Here is a 21959-nt window from a genome sequence, read left to right as displayed (position 1 = left end):
ACCACGGACAACCTAAGGGTCACTCCTCTTCATCTCTCTGACCACTTCTTCATCCACTTCAATGTCCAGCTACCAAAACAACCCCCCACCTCCCCACCCATGGTTACTATCCGCCGCAATCTCCGCAACCTGTCTCCCACCCACTTCTCCTCTCTGCAGGTAAATGATGCCACTGACTCCCTCTGCTCCACCTTGAGCTCATGTCTGGATAGCCTGTGTCCACTATCCACCAGACCTCGATCAACCCAGTCGCACCCTTGGCTGACTGACACCCTCCGGACAACGCGTACTGACCTCAGAGCAGCCGAGAGGAAATGGCACAAATCCAAAACAATTGAGGATCTTGCAAGCTACCAGACACTGCTGTCCTCCTTCTCTTCCAGCATCACTGCTGCCAAGAAGGCCTTCTTCAACGATAGGATCAACGGTGCCACAGACACACGTAAGTTATTCGCCACCTTCAAGTCTCTGCTTTACCCTCCACCACCTCCCCCAGCTACTAACCCCACTGCTGACTGCCTTGCCTCCTTTTTTACTAACAAAGTGGCAGCCATCAGCAGCCAATTCACTAAACAACTTACACACAACCTGTCTTCTCCAGCCCTAGGCTCATCGCTCCCTGGTTTCACCCCCCTCGCTGAAAGTGAGGTATCTAAACTACTAACATGTAGCCGTCCTACTACCTGTCCGCTAGATCCGATTCCATCTAACCTCCTTCAAGCCATATCACCGACTGTCACCCCGGCAATCACACATATGATTAATTCTTCCCTAACTTCCGGCACTTTCCCTTCCGCTTTCAAAGCAGCTCGGGTCGCACCACTGCTCAAAAACCCTCACTCGATCCCAATCAAGTAGAAAACTATCGGCCGGTCTCTCTCCTCCCATTCCTTTCCAAAACCTTAGAGAGGGCGGTCTCTAGACAGGTTACAGAGTACCTGTCAAGAAACAACCTTCTTGATACACTTCAATCTGGCTTCAAAAGTGGTCACTCCACCGAAACAGCCCTGTTGTCTGTGACAGAGGCCTTAAAAACTGCTAGAGCTGCTGCCAAATCCTCAGTTCTCATTCTTCTAGACTTATCAGCTGCTTTTGACACTGTCAATCATTGCATACTCCTGTCCATACTCTCAAGTATGGGCATAACGGGCAGTGCACTTTCCTGGTTCGATCTTACCTTACTGGGCGCTCGTTCAGTGTGACATGGCGAGGCCAGCTGTCTGTGCCTCACAACCTCACCACAGGGGTGCCCCAAGGCTCGGTGCTAGGACCCCTCCTCTTTGCCATATACACCACCTCACTGGGCCCGATTATCCGCTCACATGGCTTTTCATATCACTGCTATGCGGATGATACTCAACTCTATCTGTCCTTCCCGCCCGACGACCCTACTGTCTCGACGCAGATCTCGGATTGTCTCGCTGACATATCCACATGGATGAAGGATTATCATCTTCAACTAAATCTGGCGAAAACGGAACTGCTGGTCTTCCCGGCCAAACAAGGTATTTATCACAACATTGAAATTAAAATCGACTCTCTATCTCTTGTTCCTACCAAGGCTGCAAGGAATCTTGGTGTCATTATTGATGACCAACTGACATTTTCGGACCATGTTGCCGCCGTCTCCCGGTCCTGCCGCTTCGCACTACTCAACATCCGAAAAGTCAGGCTGTACCTGACCCAATATGCCACTCAACTGCTGGTACAAACCTTGGTGTTGTCCCGTCTTGACTACTGCAACGCCCTCTTAACAGGCTTGCCGGCCTGTGCGGTGAAGCCACTACAGATGATACAGAATGCGGCGGCGCGATTGGTGTTCAACCAGCCAAAGAGGGCACATGTCACCCCGCTGCTCATCGAGCTCCACTGGTTACCTGTAGCCGCCCGCATCAAGTTCAAGTCTCTTATGCTGGCCTACAGAGTGATTGCTGGGAATGCTCCCACCTACTTAAATGCTCTTGTAAGAGCACATGTTGCCCCCCGGATGCCGCGCTCGTCAAATGAGCGTCGCCTGGCTCTGCCGGCCATACAGCCACGGCAATCCAGGTTATTCTCATTTGTAGTTCCACGTTGGTGGAACGAGCTGCCAAAAATGACCAGAGCGGGGACCTCCCCCTCTGTCTTTAAGAAGCACTTGAAGACCCAGCTCTTCAGTGAGTACCTCCTGTCCTAACCTACAATTACTTAGCACCACCTTGCAGTATTTATTGTTACACTAATGTTGTTGTTACACTAATCTCTGTCGCAATGTAGCTTGAATGTTATTCTCCCTTGTAAGTCGCTTTGGATAAAAGCGTCTGCTAAATGACTAAATGTAAATGTAAATGTTGTCTTGCAGGACTTTTGCTGCTATAACACCTGAACCTTTTTTATGTATAAGATAACACTTATATACACTTGGGCATATACATATACAGTCTCATACATAATCCAGCTTCCCCAAGCCTTTTGAGTGTATTATTAGAAAAGTAATTTATACTTATACTACTTGGTGCAGAGTGCATTGATTTGATATTTTTAAATCAATCCTTTTTATGATCATCGTTTGTTTGCACTATATGGAAATGTACAAAGATGTATGTACATGTAAAAACATTCTGCTTTGACTTATATATGATCTAATTATAATATATACTTTGTTATAATATTAGAAACTTTGCAGGCGTTTGTTAATAGTAATAAACTATTACATAGTATAAGTAGCGGGGGGCACCGTTTTCCATTCATTTTCTTCATATTCGCCTTATATATAGTCGCCTTGTTGTACTTTTGAAAACTTTACACTTTACTGCCCACATCTATAATGCCACTTTAGATTATAAATCTGGATTATACTCTGCGTACCAGCTTGATTAAAAGGAGGGTAAATGGGATGGGGGATGAAAGCTTCGTCGAAATCTGGTAATCTCTGGTCCAGTTCTGGGAAATTAGTCACTCCATTCCTCTTAAGATTCCCACTTCAGGTTTTCTTTGCGGGTATAATTCTATGCTTTAGTGGTATAACCATTATTAAAACTGCTATTGTCACAATTAATGCTATGAATGTTATTATTAGGACTGCTGTTATTGCTGTAATTCCACTTTTGTTGATGTGTTCATATATTTTATTTCATATATCTTTCTTGTCTTGCAGGACTTTTGATGCTGTAACACCTGAACCTTTTTATGTTTTAGATAACACTTATATACACTTGGGCATATACATATACAGTCTCATACATAATTGCGAATCATTTTCCACAGTGGAAAAATGTAAATAGAGAAAAACTTTTTTTGTAGGAACAGAGCCAAACAAAGCTGTGGCAGAAATACCAACCCACTGACTCCGGCAGTGGATCAGGAGGTTACGGTCCAAGGCCGCACTGAGGTCCAAGAGAATAAGGATGGAGCCATCACCTTAAATTGATTATTCTGATTCAGGAACGACAGCAGCTATTGGAAAACTACTCACAATGACTTGGGTGTGAAGTTGTTTGGGATGGAAAGGATCAAGGCAGGATTTGTTTTCGAAGGGGTTGAAGTACAATGTGTTTTTAGCCAGATGCCACTGAACCGGTGACCAGAAAGCTGTTTATGATGACCAGGACACTGGGTCCAACGGTATGGAACTTTGTATTGGACTTTAATATTTGTAACCCACACAAGACAATCCACAAATTGTATTATTAGAAAAGTAATTTATACTACTACTACTTGGTGCAGAGTGAATTCATTTGATATTTTTAAATCAATCCTTTTTATGATCATCGTATTAATAATAATAAACTATTACATAGTATAAGTAGCGGGGGGCACCGTTTTCTTTCCAGTAGAATATAAAGTACAGTCATGTTTTGCTGTTAGACAGTCCTCGCAGGGCAGAATAATATGAACCCAGTTGTTCCTTGTTCACAAAAAACAAACTAAAGTCCAACAGGAAAACATGCGTAAAGTGAACTTCACTGCACGAAAAGCCCTAAAATCCGTGTTAGAGCAATAAAAAGGAAATAAAATCAGTGCTCAAGACTGACTTGACTTGAGCTGAGCTGGGCTCAAAGCGCCGCTGTCTGGCTGCGGGACTCCCCGCTCTCCGGTGCTCCCTGCTCGGTCTTCCTCTGCAAGACAGGTCGGGGTTCTGGGCCTGCTAGCATGCAGCTAATGCTAACGGAAGCAACATGGCGGTGCTTGTTGAGTGGAAAATGAAATGAACAAGCCAAGCGACCCACAAGTGAATGAAGCTTTTTAAACGTGTGTAAGCGTTTGGAAGTTGGAAGAGATAAAAAAAAAAAGATTAATAAGGCTCGAGGAGGCGTTTACATTCTCCAACTCCTACGACTCGTTGCTCCGCTCGTTGTTTTCATTGAGACGTGTGCAAAGCGGGGTCCCGTCCTTGGCAAAGCGCCACCTGGTGGTCTGCAGCAGGTACAGCAGTTATTATGTTATAGTACTGGATTATAGTATTTGTCACCCTATTTTTCATTTATTTAAGTTGCATAACTTCATAAAAAGTCACGTTTTCTTTCCAGTTTTGTGTAAAAGAAACAAAACCCAAATCAGTCATTTGGGTTTGTGAAAAACAATTCAACTCATTTTATCACATTGTGTAATCCACTGTATTTGAAAATGCTCTTTTTTTCTGTAGACATGAGAATGCGCAAGCGACACCAAGGCTGCATGTTTATATTATAAATGTTTATTTTATATTATACATGTTTATTCGATCTTATAAATGTTTATTATTTATATTATAAATGGTTATCTTATATAATAATGTTTATTTTATCTTATCAATGTTTATTTTACATGATAAATGTTGATTTTATCTTATCTTTAAATGAATGAGGCAGGTGACCTGTCGCTCCCTACAGGAAGTTGTCAGCAGGTCATCAGAGCAGAGAGAGGATCATGGGCTGTGATCTGTCCACCCTTCAGGACCTCTATACTGTACGTCCAGGTCAAGAAGAAGAGGCAAAAATATTATCAGTGACCCTGGTCATGGAGAAATTATCCCCTCAGTGACCTGGATTGATGCGTTGATTCAGATATAGGTTCCTTACATATGTAAGACAAATAAATTTGTACAGCACATTTCAACAAGGCAATTCAAAGTGCTTTACATAAAACATAAAAATTATGAAGACAAAGTGCAAAGAAACACATATTATAAGGACATAGAATGCATAAAGTAAAAAAAATAATACATAAATTGTACAAAGTAAAAAAATAGAATTCATAGAATGAATAAAGATTAAAAAATAGAATTCATAGAATGAATAAAGTTAAAAAATAGAATACATAGAATGAAGAAAGTAAAAAAATAGAATACATATAATGCATAAAAATTATAGTGCAGTACATGGAAAGAGGACTCTTACACGAGGATCATCACACATCACTACAACTCACTGGTATCCATTTATTTATTCATTTTAACAAACTAATCCCATGCAGTGCAAAAACAACATTTCCTTCTGGGGTTAAAACTGTCTCCCTCTGGCCATGGTGACCTCTGCTTGGTACCGGGTTTGTCCTTGGGCCTCCAGGAATTGGATGATAATCTGAAAAACAGTGAGCAAATGATCCAATCATTCCTTGTACGGTACTAGATAGTGCACTTTTTTTCCAGAGGGGTAAACGATTGAGCACACTAACCCTATAATAACCTCCCATTTCCAAGTTAAATGATTGAAAACTTGAAAAGATAGTGTCATGGCAGTTTTCAGTTTTCCCGTGTCCTTCTTTTTGTTATGATTAATGCACAGGTAGGTTTAGGAGTGATCTTACACAGACCTAATACAACACATATTCCAGTCGGTGGTTAACATTTAGTTTGTAGTTTTATTTATTTTTGCACTGCAAGTGATTTGTTTGTTAAAATGAATAAATAATTAATTTAGAGAAAGCATATGATAGGGTATTGAGAGAGGAAGTGTGGTATTGCATGAGGAAGTCGAGGGTGGCAGAGGAGTACGTAAGAGTGGTACAGGAGATGTATGAGGGCAGTCAGACAGTAGTAAGGTGTGCAGTAGGCTTGATTGCATCAAGGATCAGCTCTGAACACTTTCTTGCTGCAGTGGTGATGGACAGGTTAACAGATGAAATCAGGCAGGAGTCTCTGTGGACTATGATGTTCACAGATGATATTGTGATCTGTAGCGAGAGTAGGGAGCAGGTGGAGGAGAGCCTGGAGAAGTGGAGGCAGCATTAGAGAGAAGAGCAATGAAAGTCATCAGGAGTAAGACACAATACATGTGCCTGAAGGGGAGGGAGGGCGGAGAAAAGCTGAGAATGCAAGGGGTGGAGGTGGAGAAGGTGGATGAGTTGAAGTACTTTAGGTCGACCATCCTAAGCAGCGGAGAGTGCGGGAGAGTGGTAAAGAAAAGAGTACAGGCAGGGTGGAGTGGAGGAGAAGAGAGTACAGGCAGGGTGGAGTGGAGGAGAAGAGAGTACAGGCAGGGTGGAGTGGGTGGAGAAGAGTGTCCGGAGTGATCTGTAACAGAAGGGTTCCAGCAAGAGTGAAGGGGAAGGTGTACGGGACGGTAGTGAGAGCAGCCATGTTGTACGGTTTAGAGGCGGTGGCACCACCTCTAAAAGGCAGGTAGATGAAGTGGAGGAGGCAGAGTTGAGAATGTTGAGGTTTTCATTGGGAGGGACAAGGATGTACAGGATTAAGAACGAGGACGTTAGAGGGACAGCTCAGGTCGGACAGTTCGGTGGAAGGGGATGGTAGCTCAGGCGGTAGAGCTGGTGGTCTAGTCATCTAAAGGTTGCTGGTTGGATCCCAGGCTCCTCCTGCTAGCATGCTGTAGTGTCCTTGAGCAAGACACTTAACCCCTAATTGCTCCTGATGGCTGCGTCCGTCGCTGTTTGAACAATTGTAAGTCGCTTTGGATAAAAGCGTCTGATCAATGTAATGTAATGAAAAGCGAGAGAGGCCAGATTGAGATGGTTTGGACACGTGTGGAGGAGAGATGAGAAAGGAAGCCAAAGGGAAGCTTGATGGAGGTGCTGAGGGAGGACATGCAGGGAGGTGGTGTAAGGGAGGAAGATGCGCAGAACAGAAGGTGTTGGAGGCAGATGATCCGCTGTGGCCACCACTAACAGGAGCAGCCCGAAGAAGATGAATATAAACAGAAAACACGAAGGGTTCTTAAAGCTTTTTATTGTGCACATATGAGATTAAAAGGATGAAAGCAACGAGCTCCGTCTGCAGTCTCCACATTCAGTGGCTGCTGTACCTGCTGCAGACCACCAGGTGGCGCTTTGCCAAGGACACGTCTCAATGAAAACAACGAGCGGAGCAACGAGTCGTAGGAGTTGGAGAATGTAAACGCCTCCTCGAGCCTTATTAATCTTTTTTTTTTTATCTCTTCCAACTTCCAAACGCTTACACACGTTTAAAAAGCTTCATTCACTTGTGGGTCGCTTGGCTTGTTCATTTCATTTTCCACTCAACAAGCACCGCCATGTTGCTTCCGTTAGCATTAGCTGCATGCTAGCAGGCCCAGAACCCCGACCTGTCTTGCAGAGGAAGACCGAGCAGGGAGCACCGGAGAGCGGGGAGTCCCGCAGCCAGACAGCGGCGCTTTGAGCCCAGCTCAGCTCAGGTCAGTCTTGAGCACTGATTTTATTTCCTTTTTATTGCTCTAACATGGATTTTAGGGCTTTTCGTGCAGTCAAGTGCACTTTACGCTTGTTTTCCTGTTGGACTTTAGTTTGTTTTTTGTGAACAAGGAACAACTGGGTTCATATTATTCTGCCCTGCGAGGACTGTCTAACAGCAAAACATGACTGTACTTTATATTCTACTGGAAAGAAAACGGTGCCCCCCGCTACTTATACTATGTAATAGTTTATTATTATTAACAAACCCCTGCGACATTTCTAATATTATAACAGAGTATATATTATAATTAGATCATATATAAGTCAAAGCAGAATGTTTTTACATGTACATACATCTTTGTACATTTCCATATAGTGCAAACAAACGATGATCATAAAAAGGATTGATTTAAAAATATCAAATCAATGCACTCTGCACCAAGTAGTATAAGTATAAATTACTTTTCTAATAATACACTCAAAAGGCTCGGGGAAGCTGGATTATGTATGAGACTGTATATGTATATGCCCAAGTGTATATAAGTGTTATCTTATACATAAAAAAGGTTCAGGTGTTACAGCAGCAAAAGTCCTGCAAGACAAGAAAGATGTATGAAATAAAATATATGAACACATAAACAAAAGTGAAATTACAGCAATAACAACAGTCCTAATAATAACAGTAATGATGAGAGTAATAGCACTAATTGTGACAATAGTAGTTTTAATAATGGTAATACCACTAAAGTATAGAATTGTAACTGCAAAAGAAAACTGAATTGGGAAGCTAAAGAGGAACGGAGTGACGAATTTCCCTGAACTGGACCAGAGATTACCAGATTTTGACGAAGCTTTCATCCCCCATCCCATTTACCCTCCTTTAGATTCAAGCTGGTACGCAGAGTATAATCCAGATTTATAATTCAAAATGGCATTATAGATGTGGGCAGTAAAATGTAAAGTTTTCAAAAGAACAACAAGGTGACTATAAAAAGTAAATGTGGAGAAAATGAATAAAAAGTGTTTATATTTTTTCTTGTTTGATTGGATATAAAGATGAAAATAAACAAGCAAATTGGGTCGGATTAAAGAAATAAACATTTACTAATACAAATTGATCACCTCATGAGATAGGCATTCCTGTTTGATTAAGGTGAATCTAAAATAAAATACCATCCTTCTATTAAGTTCAAGACAATGAACATAAAATGAAAAGTAAAATAAACATTTACATTTTCTTCTCATTCTAGAACAACGAGAAGCTCTCAGCAGCGCTTCTTGATCTGTCACTTTCCTGCTGCCTCCAACACAGACACGTGACCAGAAGCTCCACGACAACAACAACAATGGCGGAGCAGCTCCAACTGTTCACCTTTTCCGTACGAGAGCGAATATCTGCGCTGGTGGGAGAGCTTCTGTTCCTGTGTGACAAGGTGAAGGTGGGAGAGGAAGTGAGAGACATGCTGAGCTACAAGGTGATAGCGGCAGGAGGAGACATTTTCAGAGAGTTTGAACGGTCTGTGGTGGACTGCGAGAGCAGACGGAGGCGCTCGGTGCAGGAGACCCGGAGGCTGTACAGAGGGCTGGCTTTCATCCTGAGACCCAGAGTCCAGCTGAGGAGAGCAGGTCTGGACCCTTCTAATATATCTTAAAAGGCTTATATCATATCTATCACATGGCGAGTAAAAATACATATGGAGCAATATACGATACTATACAACTTTATTGGTCAGTAGAGCACTGAAATTCATTTTGCGTTCCTGGGAAAGGACTGTATAAACAAAGTCTTTCCTCGGTGGCCGCCATCTTGGTGCGGTGTACACTTTAAACGGTGTACCGTTTTTGGAGACAGTGCTCCTACATTTTATAACAAGGAGCACCAGAGGGACGGGCAAATATGTCAAACATTTATTTTTTCATTTCTAATCATGATATCATATGAAACATGAGGAGGGAGCGAGAATTTGTGTGTGTCAGCGAGAGAGAGTTGGAGAGAGATGGAGAGCTGAGCCTATCTGAGTGTCCACAAAATCAACATTGACTGCCATATACAAATAATCAAATTTTATTGCAGAACTGCCCGGTACCACTCTGGCACTGGTTGCACTACCATCCGTATCTACCGGACCCAATCGTGACGCAGATTTCGGTGCCTCATTTCGGTGCCATGAACAAGCTGCCGATTTAAATATCCACCAAACGTGCCCTCACTAAACTTTGTGGTCTGGAGCACGCTACTTGAAATCCCTCTATAAAGTCACATTATGGTCACTTAGCCAATCAGATAAAATAGGCGCGTCGTAAAAGTTTTCACTACCGATCACGTCCAGTTCATACAAACTGTCAGTTATTTATTAACATGTATCATGTGAAAAGTATATGAAAAGTAATCAAGGACAAATGGGTTTAGTTCATAAAAAAATCTCTATAATAGCACAGATCTTTTTGTTAAAGCACGACTTCACCAGTGACTTTTCCCTTAAAATAAAACAGCACATTGTTATTTCTGTAAATTGTCTATTTATTACCAAAGCATTTATCAGTAATACAGTTAAGATGGAAAACATACAAATGTGTTGCGTTGAATGTTGATTTCAGTGGTGCTCTTTGACTTTGTGCTGATGCTCCTAAATTTTTCAGTCGTGACAACCAGTTCATCTGGAGCCCTGATATATGAACAGTTATAGGTAATAATTGCTATATATTATCTTATATGAAACAGCGCAAGTTGAAACCTATCAGTTTCAGACCCTTTTCTACTCAAAATAAAATGGAAACATAGGTGTTATTTGCACAGGCTGTACCTTTTCTACCTTTTTTCCAACATAAAATAAACAGCTGTCTTGAATCTCACATTGAAATGATGATTTTGAGTGAAGACGGCCGCGCGACATTATTTAATTTATGATGAAAATTACATGTTTCATATTATTACTGTGATCAGATTTTATTGAGAATTATTTGACATTTTGATCAGATTTGAGCGTTAAACTCCAATGCACCAATCTTGAGGTTTCACATCTTTCTGTGTCTGTATTTCAGTGTTGCCTCCAGAGCTCCAGCAGCTCTCTGTCTGTAAAGAGGAGCTTCCCCCTGAGCAGCAGGAGTGGAGCCCCAGTCTGTGCCAGGAGGAGCAAGCGCCCCCACACATTAAAGAGGAAGAGGAGGAGTTCCCCGTGAAGAGGGAACATGATGAAGAGTGCTCTCAGTGGTCCCAGCTTCATCAAAACCAAACTGAGATGAAGAAAGAGGCAGAACCTGTAGCCAGCGCCTCAACTGACCAGATGGAAACAGAAGCTGATGGAGAGGACTGGGGAGTGTCAGAAGCAGCCAGTAGCTCAGATCCAGCTGCTGCTTTAGAACCAGCTGGTGCTGAGCAGCTCCTCTCTTCACACTCTTCTAAAACTGAGACTGATGACAGCGATGAAGATCGGAAGGAGACCAGACAACCTCAGTCAGGTAAGTTTTTATTTCTCTCCTACCAAGCTGTTGACCGGATAAATATCTGCAGGTAATAATTTCATCAATTGTTGGTTCCCTATTGAATAAAACTAAGCAAAAAATTGGTGCCGGTCAACTTGTCCTGCGAGATTTCAATTTCCCGGACAAATAGGAGGGATCGCCGTTAAATATTATCTGGTTTATTGAGCTTATAAATAATTTACAAGTAGGCTATATAAAAATGAAATCATCAAGGCATGTAGATGTATAATATTTTTAATTGAAATTAATTTAAAAAATAAAATAAGTCCCGTCAGTCAAGCTAATTTGAAAATAAATAATTAGATATTATGAATATAACTACTTGAAATCAAATAATTATCATTTGTGAACATTAAGTAAGAAGTGCATCTGTTTTTATTAACATTTCACTCAAATAAAATTGATCAAATTAAAAACAAAATATGGCAACTAGGTCTAATCGAATAAATAAAGTTTGTGGTGTGTGTGTGCGTGTCTACTGTGTTTACAAGTGCAACCTGTCCACAATAAATGGGGCAGGGCTTATTTATATATCAACAAACGTGATTAGTTTAGAGGTGAAAGGTCCGCTTTAGATCGTCCAAACTAATTGGCTTTCCATGGCAACTTGCCGGGCGCGGAAATGAACAGATCTGCCAATTTTTTAGAGAAATGATGGAGTCTTTTCTTTTGACACAGAGGGAAAAATATGGTGACAATTATCGTTAAGGTTTTATAGCCCAGCACTAATTCAAATTGTGCTTAGAGGGAATTATTTCCACCGGACATTATGACCATGATGGGGATGGTGGCTCAGGAGGTAGAGCTGGTGGTCTAGTAATCTAAAGGTTGCTGGTTGGATCCCAGGCTCCTCCTGCTAGCATGCTGTAGTGTCCTTGAGCAAGACACTTAACCCCTAATTGCTCCTGATGGCTGCGTCCGTCGGTGATTGAACAATTGAAAGTCGCTTTGGATAAAAGCATCTGCGAAATGTAATGTAATGACCAGAGAGATTTAAATATAATATGCAGGACAACAGATTTTCCCAGTCATAAACCGGCAGTTACCTGATACCAGAAACGCTGTCATGAAACTTCATTGACGTTTTTAGTTTAAAAACAATTCTCAAGGTATCTGGGTTCGTACAGATTCTTTATTCAGTTAGTCTGAATTGTAACATGAGCAGATTTGAGATAAAAGCCCACCTCATCTATTATTTGCCCTTTATTCAGAGCCTTATTAATCAATGATCAAATGTGACCCACTGCAGCAAAAGCCACCATCTCGCGCATTTCAAAAATCACCAGGAGCAGCCAAATAAGTTGAAAAAACCTTTCTAGAAGAAAAGTAAGATTTTTCCAGATTTGTGTTCCTTTGTGTTTTCTTTTTATCTCTCAATATATTTTCAAAACCGAGTTTGATTTATAAATTGGAGAAAATTGTTAAAACCGTGGAGTTAAATATTCAAATTAGATTACATGGGGAAACAGTTAATTTACAGAGATGCTGAATAGCACTGAACAACGCCGATCGATGGTTTCCTTTAAAGCAACCGTCCATGTGAAGATCATTCCTCCATATTCCATGTGATGTGAAGTCACAATGTGAAACCATTTTGATAGAGTTCCATCTTTAAATCGTACTACTTTTACACACACACACACACACGCCCTTAACCTTCTGAGGCAGAATGAAGGTGTAGGGTTATTCTGAAGAAGAATAAACCAGAATGAACCAAAATAATCCAGAATAAACCAGAAAAAGCTCCAGCTCAGTCCAGCTCAGCCTAGTCCAGCAAAGACCAGTCCAGTCAGTTTAGCAGACATTCAGGATGGTGAAGTACTGTGACTCTAGCTTCAACACTATCAAATAAAAACACTATTTTTGTGCGTGCGTGCGACAGGTGGTTGTTATGTGTTGGGCAGTCTGCTCTGGCTGCCACATTCACATGCTGCGTTGTCTGCCAGGCCCCATTTCTTCAAAGAAGACTTGAAGCGGCCGACTTCTGTTCGCAAGCGGTTCAGCAGTGTCCATTGACGGCGTGGTAGATGTTCTCCTTCAACACCATCTACCGGGTCCTGAAGCATACGTGCATACGTGATGGCCCAGCCGAGTCCCACTTCAGCTTTCAGGATGCCACCAGCCATGCACTAGTAGACAAATCCTCCGGGATGGAACGGAGCATCTGTTGTTGTAAAGGTGGCGGGACTTGAGTCTATGTGGAGGCGCTGATTTAACGGTTGTGTCATGCAGGATATGCCAGCTGTGTGTCTGGGCTTTTCTGGCAAGGTTGATGGTAGCAGCCTCTTGTCGAAGTCCAGCCGGGGAAATTCCTGAAAGGACTGGCAGGTAGGACACAGGGGTGGGCTTCAGGCAGCTGGTTATTTTCCGGAGACAGTTGTTGATCACGGTGTCGACCTTTTTGACATGTGGGCTTCTACACCAGGCTGGGGCACAGTATTCAGCTGCAGAGAAGACCAGGGCTCGTGTAGAAATCCGGAGTGTCCTGGCTGAGGCCCCCCAGCTTGTACCAGCAAGACGTCGGATAAGCGAGGCCCTTGATGTCACCTTGGCCCTCACATCTTCTAGGTGTTGCTTGAAGGTAAGCGTCCTATCCAGGCATACGCTAAGGTACTTTGGGGCTTGCTGGAACTCCAGACGCTTGTTACCCCCATACACATCCAGTTCCTTCTTTGCTTTCCTGTTGTTAAGGTGGTATGCTGCCGACACCGTCTTCCCAGTACTGAGCTGCAGGCGCCACCTGTGGAGGTAGGTAACCAAGATGCCCATGTCCTGGTTGAGACCTTCTTCCATTGCCTTCCATGTTGGTTCAGCATGATGGCCAGGTCATCTGCGTAACCATATTTCCTAGATGTTGTATCTGGAAGGTCATGGATGTAGATGTTGAAAAGCATCGGTAAGAGGACAGAACCCTGAGGAACCTCGTTTCTCAGTCTTCTGAACCTACTTCTCTGGCCATTATTGGTCTGGAGGATGAAGCTGAGGTTCCACAGCATCTCCATGATGAAGTTCACCATATGCGTATCTGGGATTGTCCTCAGTAGCTTCAGATGAAGTACGCGGTGCCAGACGGTCCAGCTGTCAGGTCCAGTAGCACCAGCCAAGCTTTCTCATTAGCCTGAAAGCTGTCTTCGATGTCTTGCATGAGCAGTGTTACCTGGTCTACCATTGAGCTGCCCTGGCGGAAACCGGCCTGTTCCCTGGGAAGTTGTGGGTCCACCACTGGCTCAATGCGGCTGTGAATCACCCTCTCAAGAATGTTAAATGGGACACAGAGCAGCGAGAGATAGGTCTGTAGGACTTGGGGTCTTCTGAGGGTTTGTTTGGCTTCAGCAGGGCTATGACTGAAGCACGGCGGCAGGTCTTGGGGAGCTTGGATCTCCGGAAGCAGGACAAGTGGGAGGCGCAGAGCCAAGCAGATGTTGTTGCACTCTGGTGAATCACATATTCCGGGTGGATGTTATCACAGCCTGGGGCCTTACCTTGCTTTAGTTTGCTGATAGCCGCACTGAGTTCCGCTGTGGTAAAGTCTCCTGATAGGTTGGCATCAGCACTGGCCGCCCTGGAGAGGGTAGAAACCTTGTGCGATGTCAGGAGGGTGGAATTCTTGTCTGCTCCAGGGAAACGGCCATTCTTGAGAAGCAGGAACGCGGTGACATCTGCTGTCACCGGGCATTTGGGGGGGTGATGCTTTTCTGCCAGTCAACTGCTTGATGGTCAGCCATGCCTTGCGGCTGGAGTGGGTGAAGTCAATTGACTCAACAACTTCAGTCCATCTAGCCTTATGGGTCGCATCCAGCTTTTGGAGTAGTGCCATTGCAGTCGCATCCGCATCTTCCCTTGAGCCAGCCTGCTGGTGGTCTCACAGGAGCTGGCTGCATTCTTCATCCCAGCCAGAGATAAAGCTCTCATTGTAGCCTCGTGGGATGGATTTCTTTGCTGCCCTAGGAGGACTTTGTGGTAGGCAGCATACACAGCGTCCACATCAGCAGAATCTGGATCCGGGAGACAGGCTGATCTTTCTGTCTCAGCTGTGTATGACTGCCAGTTGGCCTTCCTGAAGTTCCATCTCCTGACCGGCTTGCCTAGTACTGGCTGCACCAGAGAGGGAGCCTGGATGATGGACAGTCAGTGGTGTGATCGGGGGAACCTCAAGGATGTCTCTCTCCGGTGTGTTGTCAGCGCTGCGGCACAGGGCAAAGGCTAGGTACGGGTTGGTATGGGTGTTCCATCAGGAAGAGTAGAAGCTTAGGTGCTGTTTTGCATCGTACGGGAGCAGAGTATTGGCGCTGGAGGCCCATTCACACAACGTCTCTCCATCTGCAGATGTATGTATCCACAGTCGGTATGCTGGCAGTTGAAGTCCCCTGCGTAGATGGCGGGTACCGGACCAGCGGGAGGGCCGACACGGTCAGCGTCGATGGTGGGGGCTTATACATGTTGACTACTGATGTGTCCTGGATTTTAGTGACCAGCCACTCAACACTGGAGCCAGTTGGGGACTGGCCACCGTCTGTCCAGTTGAGGTTCATCCCTCACAAAGGTTGCCAGGCCATGCTGTCAACTGTAGATGGACTGTAGATTTTGTGGTTTTTGCCTATCATGTGCCTGACATGTTTTTTAGTAGCTGCTCTCAGTTTGTCTCCCTGTTTCCTGAATAATGTCAACACGTGCATTTCCCTTTTTTTTTTTCCCTCTTTTTTTTTTTTTTCTTTGTCATTATGATGCTTTATCATTTCCGCACACACATCAATGTCAAATGATCCTCCACTGGTAGGGTTTTGGAGCATTCTTGGATCTATTTTGATACTACTGGGGGTGTTTTTCTTTTTTTTTTTTTTTTTAATATGTGGACAGCTGTTGACACCTCGTTCACGTCCATAATTAATTTCGCACTTTGTAAATCTCCCTACTGTAACTGCTTTTCTCCATTTTTTCCTCATTAGAGCCCTGTATCCCCGTTTATCCAATAATTCAAACAAAGTCATAGATTTCCCCTTTCTCCTTATATTTTTCTGTTTCCAATACTTGTTTTGGGAACAATTCTAGCAATGTAATTGCCACAGGAGGGGAGTACACTGTTGGGTTTTTTCCTTAAGTCTTCGGGGTCCTTCTGTTCCTTAGTCTAGGTAGGAAAAAAATATATTTTAGTCCAAAACATTTTTTTTCTCACTCTCTTGATCTAAATAGCTTTTTTTTCCCAGAAGTGTGTGAAATATTCCCATTAGTTGCTTTTAATTTTTTTTTTACCAATCTTTTGTATTTTATTTATTATTTTAATTTATTTATGCTTCGGTTGGTTCAAACAGGTCTGTCGTTCCCCCATCAGGCAGTCTTTATTTTTTTCTTTTTCAGCTTTCCCAAGGCTTAGATAGCTTTAATGCTTTTTATCCTTAGTATGGCTTTAAAGACTCATATTGTGGTTCAGTTACTTTTCAGAAGATTAGGTTTCCTGTAGAACAGACTAACTCATCTAAGATGACAAAGTGCAGAACCAGCAGAGGCCACTTCTACCTGCCACATTTAGTACACATGGAGATCCAGGGAGGGTATGCTACTCCTTCCCACCTGACACCTCTTCAGAATTTATTTAGTCATGTTACTATTTCTACCCTATTCTTTTTACTACCATCCTCCAAATTATACCAGTGAACAAAACCAGAAATACTGTTAAAAACAACCACATGCAAATGGCTACCCCTTTTCTTGTTTGTTTCTTAATATCTTGTTCTGTGGAATATCCCAGTTCCTGAGGCATAGATTTTGTTCTCTGCATTCTCCTATCTCTTTATTTAATTTATATACTTATGGCAGCTGCTCAATTTTATCCTTGTTACCTTCTAGGCCAAAACTCTGGCTATAATAATAGGTGTCTGCTTTTTAAATGGGAATCGTTGTTTTATTACTCAAGTTTCTCAACTCTGCTCATAATTTTAGATTCATTATTCATTATTTAAGTATTAATTATTCGTCCTTTGGCTTTTGACACAATTGCAATCCCCCAAGGATATTATAGCCCTCTTGCTATGGTGGTACAAAAAGACCCATCTTTCCAGGACAATCAACCTGTAAGTTCAATAATCAGCCTCAACATTACAAACTTAGTTCCAACTCAAACAGGTCTGAGGTCATCTATAACCCACTAGTGGCACACAGGCAACAACCACCAGTCTCTCGCTCTCTCTCTCCGGCTGGCCACAGTCCTTCACTGTCTGTTCACAGCGGTATTCACAGCAAAACTTCTTATGACTATTTCTGTTTGCTATCCGTTCAGACCTGTAAAAACATTTTCAGAGCGGCTGTCTTTACCCTTTTTACCAAGGTTTTTAGTTCCCGTTGTTGTTTTCCATTTTTTTTATGCGAGTACCCCTTCTCCACTAAATAAGTTCTTTGTCTGGAGAATCACATTTATTCTGGTCCTACCAGTACCACCAGGGAAGAACAGTAGACCCTTCCCCAACATATTTTGTGTGGCCACATTTTGATCTGCGGGAAGGATCACCGCCCTGAGGAAAAAATATAAAATACAAAAAATCCTCCTTTTCTGCTGTTTTCCAATCCTGTTCTTGACGCCAGATATGTGGTGAGCAAAAATCACCCTAGAGAAGAGGTCCTTTATCATGAAAAATACCAGATTTTGTCTCTGCAGAGTACACAGACACAGTACTGTTTGTACTGTGTTTTTTTAACTCAAGCAGAGTGTTCCAACAGTTTGACTGATGAATAATGTTGTTTACCAAGTAGGCTCTCTAATGAGTAGTATCTGGAAAGTACGGGTCACGATGACGCCCAGATCCTGAGCACACAATAATAGTGAGGCAATCCTTAACGCAGTAAATTTCCACTATATTGGACGCATAGGTAGCTTTGTAGTTGTATATGTAGTAAGCTACATTGCTGTGGACTGTTTTTGTTAGCGGAAGTTACACAGCGGAGTAACTGCAAACAAGCTTTGCAGTTGCTGAGTCTACTGCTGCGCTAGGCATACTAGTTATGAAATAATTTCAAATCAATAAGTGGGATGGTGGCATAATGCAGCCAGCTGGTCATTATTGCAAATTAACCTCTTTTTCAGTTATCACCCTTTACTCAACAAATTCTGAGTGCCCTCTCTGACTTGTTTTATAATCCATTATTTTCTCTTTCCCTCTCAGGTTGTCACAGAAAACGCCATCCTATTAACAGAGGAAAGAAGCTATACGACTGTGAACAGTGTGAGAAGAGCTTTACAACAAGAGCGAAAGTGAAAGTACATCTGCGAAGGCATACAGGAGAGAAACCATACCCCTGTAAACAGTGTGGTAAGAGATTCAGTCAATCAGAGTATCTCAAACAACATCAACTTACACACTCAGGTGAGAAACCTTACCCCTGTGAACAGTGTGGGAAGAGCTTTAAGACTAGGGCTGGAGTAAAAAGACATAAGCGTATGCACATAGGAGACAAACCTCACCCCTGTGAACAGTGTGGTAAGCGATTCAGTGGATTAGGCAATCTCAAACTTCACCAGTTTACACACACAGGAGAGAAACCATACCCCTGTGAAAAGTGTGGGAAGAAATTCAGTCAATTAGAGTACCTCAAAAAACATCAACTGACACACACAGGAGAGAGACCATACCCCTGTGAGCAGTGTGGCAAGCGCTTTAAGACTAGGGCGAGAGTCAAAAGACATCAGCGTATGCACACAGGAGACAACCCTTACCCCTGTGAACAGTGTGGGAAGAGATTCAGTGGAATAGAAAATCTCAAACGTCATCAGTTTACACACACAGGAGAGAAACTTTACCCCTGTGAACAGTGTGGGAAGAGATTCAGTCTATTAGGAAACCTCAAACTGCATCGGTTTACACACACAGCAGAGAAACCTTACCCCTGTGAACATTGTGTGAAGAGCTTTGTGACAAGAGGCGATTTAAAAAAACATCAGCGTACACACACGGGAGAAAAGCTTTATCTCTGTGAACAATGTGGGAAGAGATTAAGTCGCTTAGTAACTCTCAAACTTCATCAGTTTACACACACAGGAGGGAAACCTTTCCCCTGTGAACAGTGTGGGAAGAGCTTTTGTTCTAAAAGTCATCTCGATAGACATCATCTCCGTCACAAATGAGAGAGACTGCACCACTATGTAGAACGTTGGTGCCTGAACTACTGGTACCAGGTGAGAGTGGCCAAGTCGCTCCCCGGGGCCCTGCACTGAGCACCTTTTACATCATGGACCCACTAGAGAAACTTCCCAAAGAGGATGTGGAATGTTAAAATTGGATTACAGGACGGGATGACATAAGTTCTTCATTTTTCTAAGTGGTGTTGCATGTTTTGCAGCACTCCAACCACCTTGCTTCAAAAAGGCTGAACAGACCAGGACAAGGATAGTTGTCTTTATTCTTGCGTTCCGACCTCACGAGTAAAAGGGAAAACATGAGACTGAGAAGATCGGCAGTTTTCTTTTCTTTTATTTGTATTTTTCCCCATACACTCCAGAGAGTGTCGTCTCTCTGTTCTCCCCATGTGAAGTGCAAAATGTCAACTCAAAGTACTTCAGGGTAGTAACACAGGAGACAGACGGTACCACTGTCCAAGAGTTTCACCAGGTCATCACAGCTGCAGGAACATCATTTCATCCAAACTCACAATTAAACCCTGCCTTGTGTTCTTTGTGCTGTTGAATATTAGTTACATCCTAAGATTGAAGTTATTTTACAATGTAATCCTTCCGTAGAAGGTAAAAGCTGTTGTGTGTTGATATGATTGTAACATGAACACTAGAGATCCAAGTGTCACAGAGAGGGGTCAGCTGAGGTGCTGTCACCAGAGGATTAGTTTACAACTCTTCTCTTTTTGCTCCTGCTTTGCTTTGTGTTTTCTTCAAAGAAACATTTGTTCAATCCTTCACTGCCTACAGCCTTAAATAGTTTGAGCTTTCAACAAAATGTCACTCTGAACACATCCATTTTAATCATAGTAACTATTATTATTTGTGAAGGGTAACTCAATTCTTGGTTCCCAATTTGTCTTTGTAAATCATTGTTCTTCTAATCCTTCAATATTGTTGGAACATGTTTTTATTGTGTAATGTTTTTGTTGAGAAGAAGCATCGTATTTACAGACATTCTGATGGTTTCACTGCTTCTGTATTAAACTGCTTAATAAACAATATACAATACTCAGACTGTCTGCCTGTTATTGTATATATAAACAAAGAAAACTTATGTATGAAAATCAAAAATAATTAAAAAATAAATAAATAAAAATGTTCAACCTCAGACATCTCCCTTCCTACCCGAACCCTCCCAAATGCGCTGTTAAGTTGCAGACAGGGAATTGATTTCTCAAAGTAAAGGAGTACTGTGTTTATGAAAAATTGAATTTCCTTCATGTAAATATGTACAGGAAGCTGAGTTTGTAAGCAGTTGGGGGTTTAGCTCCAAGTTCTCTGTTTTTTTCTATATCTCTAACACAAATAAGTTTCCAGGGCAATGATCCCATATGATGATGCTATGACACTTAACATTGCTTACGTACGGCATATGTTCAGCACCCACCAAAATAATAATTAATTCTTGTGTAAACATTATGGACCTGTGAATGAAAGGAATACTCCCTGCAGTAGGATAAACAGTTCAACACATCCAACATTTTTGTAGTAGTATATACATCAAGTCTTCAAAAATTGGCTAGATTTGGAGGTCAAGATTCTTGCATTCGATGATTTATCCAGATACTGTTCTAACACACAATTGAAGCCACCACCAATTATCTCATTCAATTCTGAAATATCAGGTTTTCAGATCAAAAACCTTCCCGTATCCTAATCTTGCTGTGGCAGTTTCGCCTGCCACACACCACCAAAATGGCGTTTTCAGGGACCGCCGGCACAGAGACACAGAAGACGGGATTGTAGACATACCAGTTTCTTGTAGAGTAGGCCAGTTGGAATATGCCCAGGAGCAGATGGGCATGTCATGACAAGGGCTCCTCTTCCTCAGTGTGTGTGAGGATGGGGGTATTACCTGTTGCTCGTTAGACCAACCAACGAGCAGCAGGTAGGCAGCCACTCTAATCCTGGGCCCTAATTACCTAGACCAGCAGCCAAACTTGACAAGTTTGGCTGCTGAAATGATCAGCCTTTACTCTGCCTTTACCTTAATTCTTAGGGTCCTCTCTGACTTGTTTTATAATCCACTCGTCTCTTTCCCTTTCCCCTTTTAGATTATCACAGAAAACATTGTAACAACTTCTAACAGAGAAAATAAACTATATGACTGTCAACAGTGTGAGAAGAGATTAACGACAAGGACTGAAATAAAAGTACATCTGCGTCTGCACGCAGGAAAGAAACCTTACCTCTGTGAACAGTGTGGGAAGAGCTTTTGTTCTAAAAGTCATCTCAATCGACATAATTTTAGTCACTAATTAGAAAGACTGCACCACTGTGTAAAATGTTGGCGCCTGAACTGCTGGTACCAGGTGAGTGGCCAAGTGCTGCACTGAGCGCCTTTTCACATCATGGACCCATTAGAGAAACTTCCCAAAAAGGATGTGGAATGTTTAAATTGGATAACAGGACGGGATGACAGAAGTTCTTCCTTTTTCTTAATGGAAATGCATGTTTTGCAGCGCTCCATCCACCTTGCTTAAAAAGGGCTGAACTTACCCAGGCAATGATATTTTGATACGTTACTCTCGCGTTGCGACCTTTCCAGTACAAATATTGAATATTAGTTCCATCCTAGGATTGAAATTATTTTACAATGTAATCCTTGAAAAAAAAAAAATCCTACTTGAGTATTGTTGGAACAGTTTTTAGGTTTAATGTTTATGTAATTTATGTTTACATTTGAAATGTTTTTGAGAAGTGTTTTTTTTTATACAGTTTCACTGCT

At 42.4% G+C, this 21959-nt stretch overlaps 1 protein-coding gene across 1 annotated transcript; it reads left to right on the top strand.

The window, feature by feature from the left end:
* The first annotated feature begins 7266 nt into the window (after window positions 1-7266).
* LOC307230048 (uncharacterized protein) lies at window positions 7267-20187 on the top strand. Its single transcript, XM_080000231.1, has 4 exons — window positions 7267-7589; window positions 8900-9213; window positions 10630-11046; window positions 18225-20187. Exons 2-4 carry the CDS (start codon window positions 8934-8936, stop codon window positions 19181-19183), a joined length of 1656 nt encoding a protein of 551 aa, XP_079856357.1. The 5' UTR covers window positions 7267-7589; window positions 8900-8933; the 3' UTR covers window positions 19184-20187.
* Window positions 20188-21959: the final 1772 nt, after the last annotated feature.

Source organism: Zeus faber (assembly GCF_960531495.2).
Source record: "Zeus faber genome assembly, chromosome: 5".
NCBI classification, from domain to species: Eukaryota; Metazoa; Chordata; class Actinopteri; order Zeiformes; family Zeidae; genus Zeus; species Zeus faber.
This window is presented reverse-complemented; position numbering and strand designations above follow the sequence as displayed.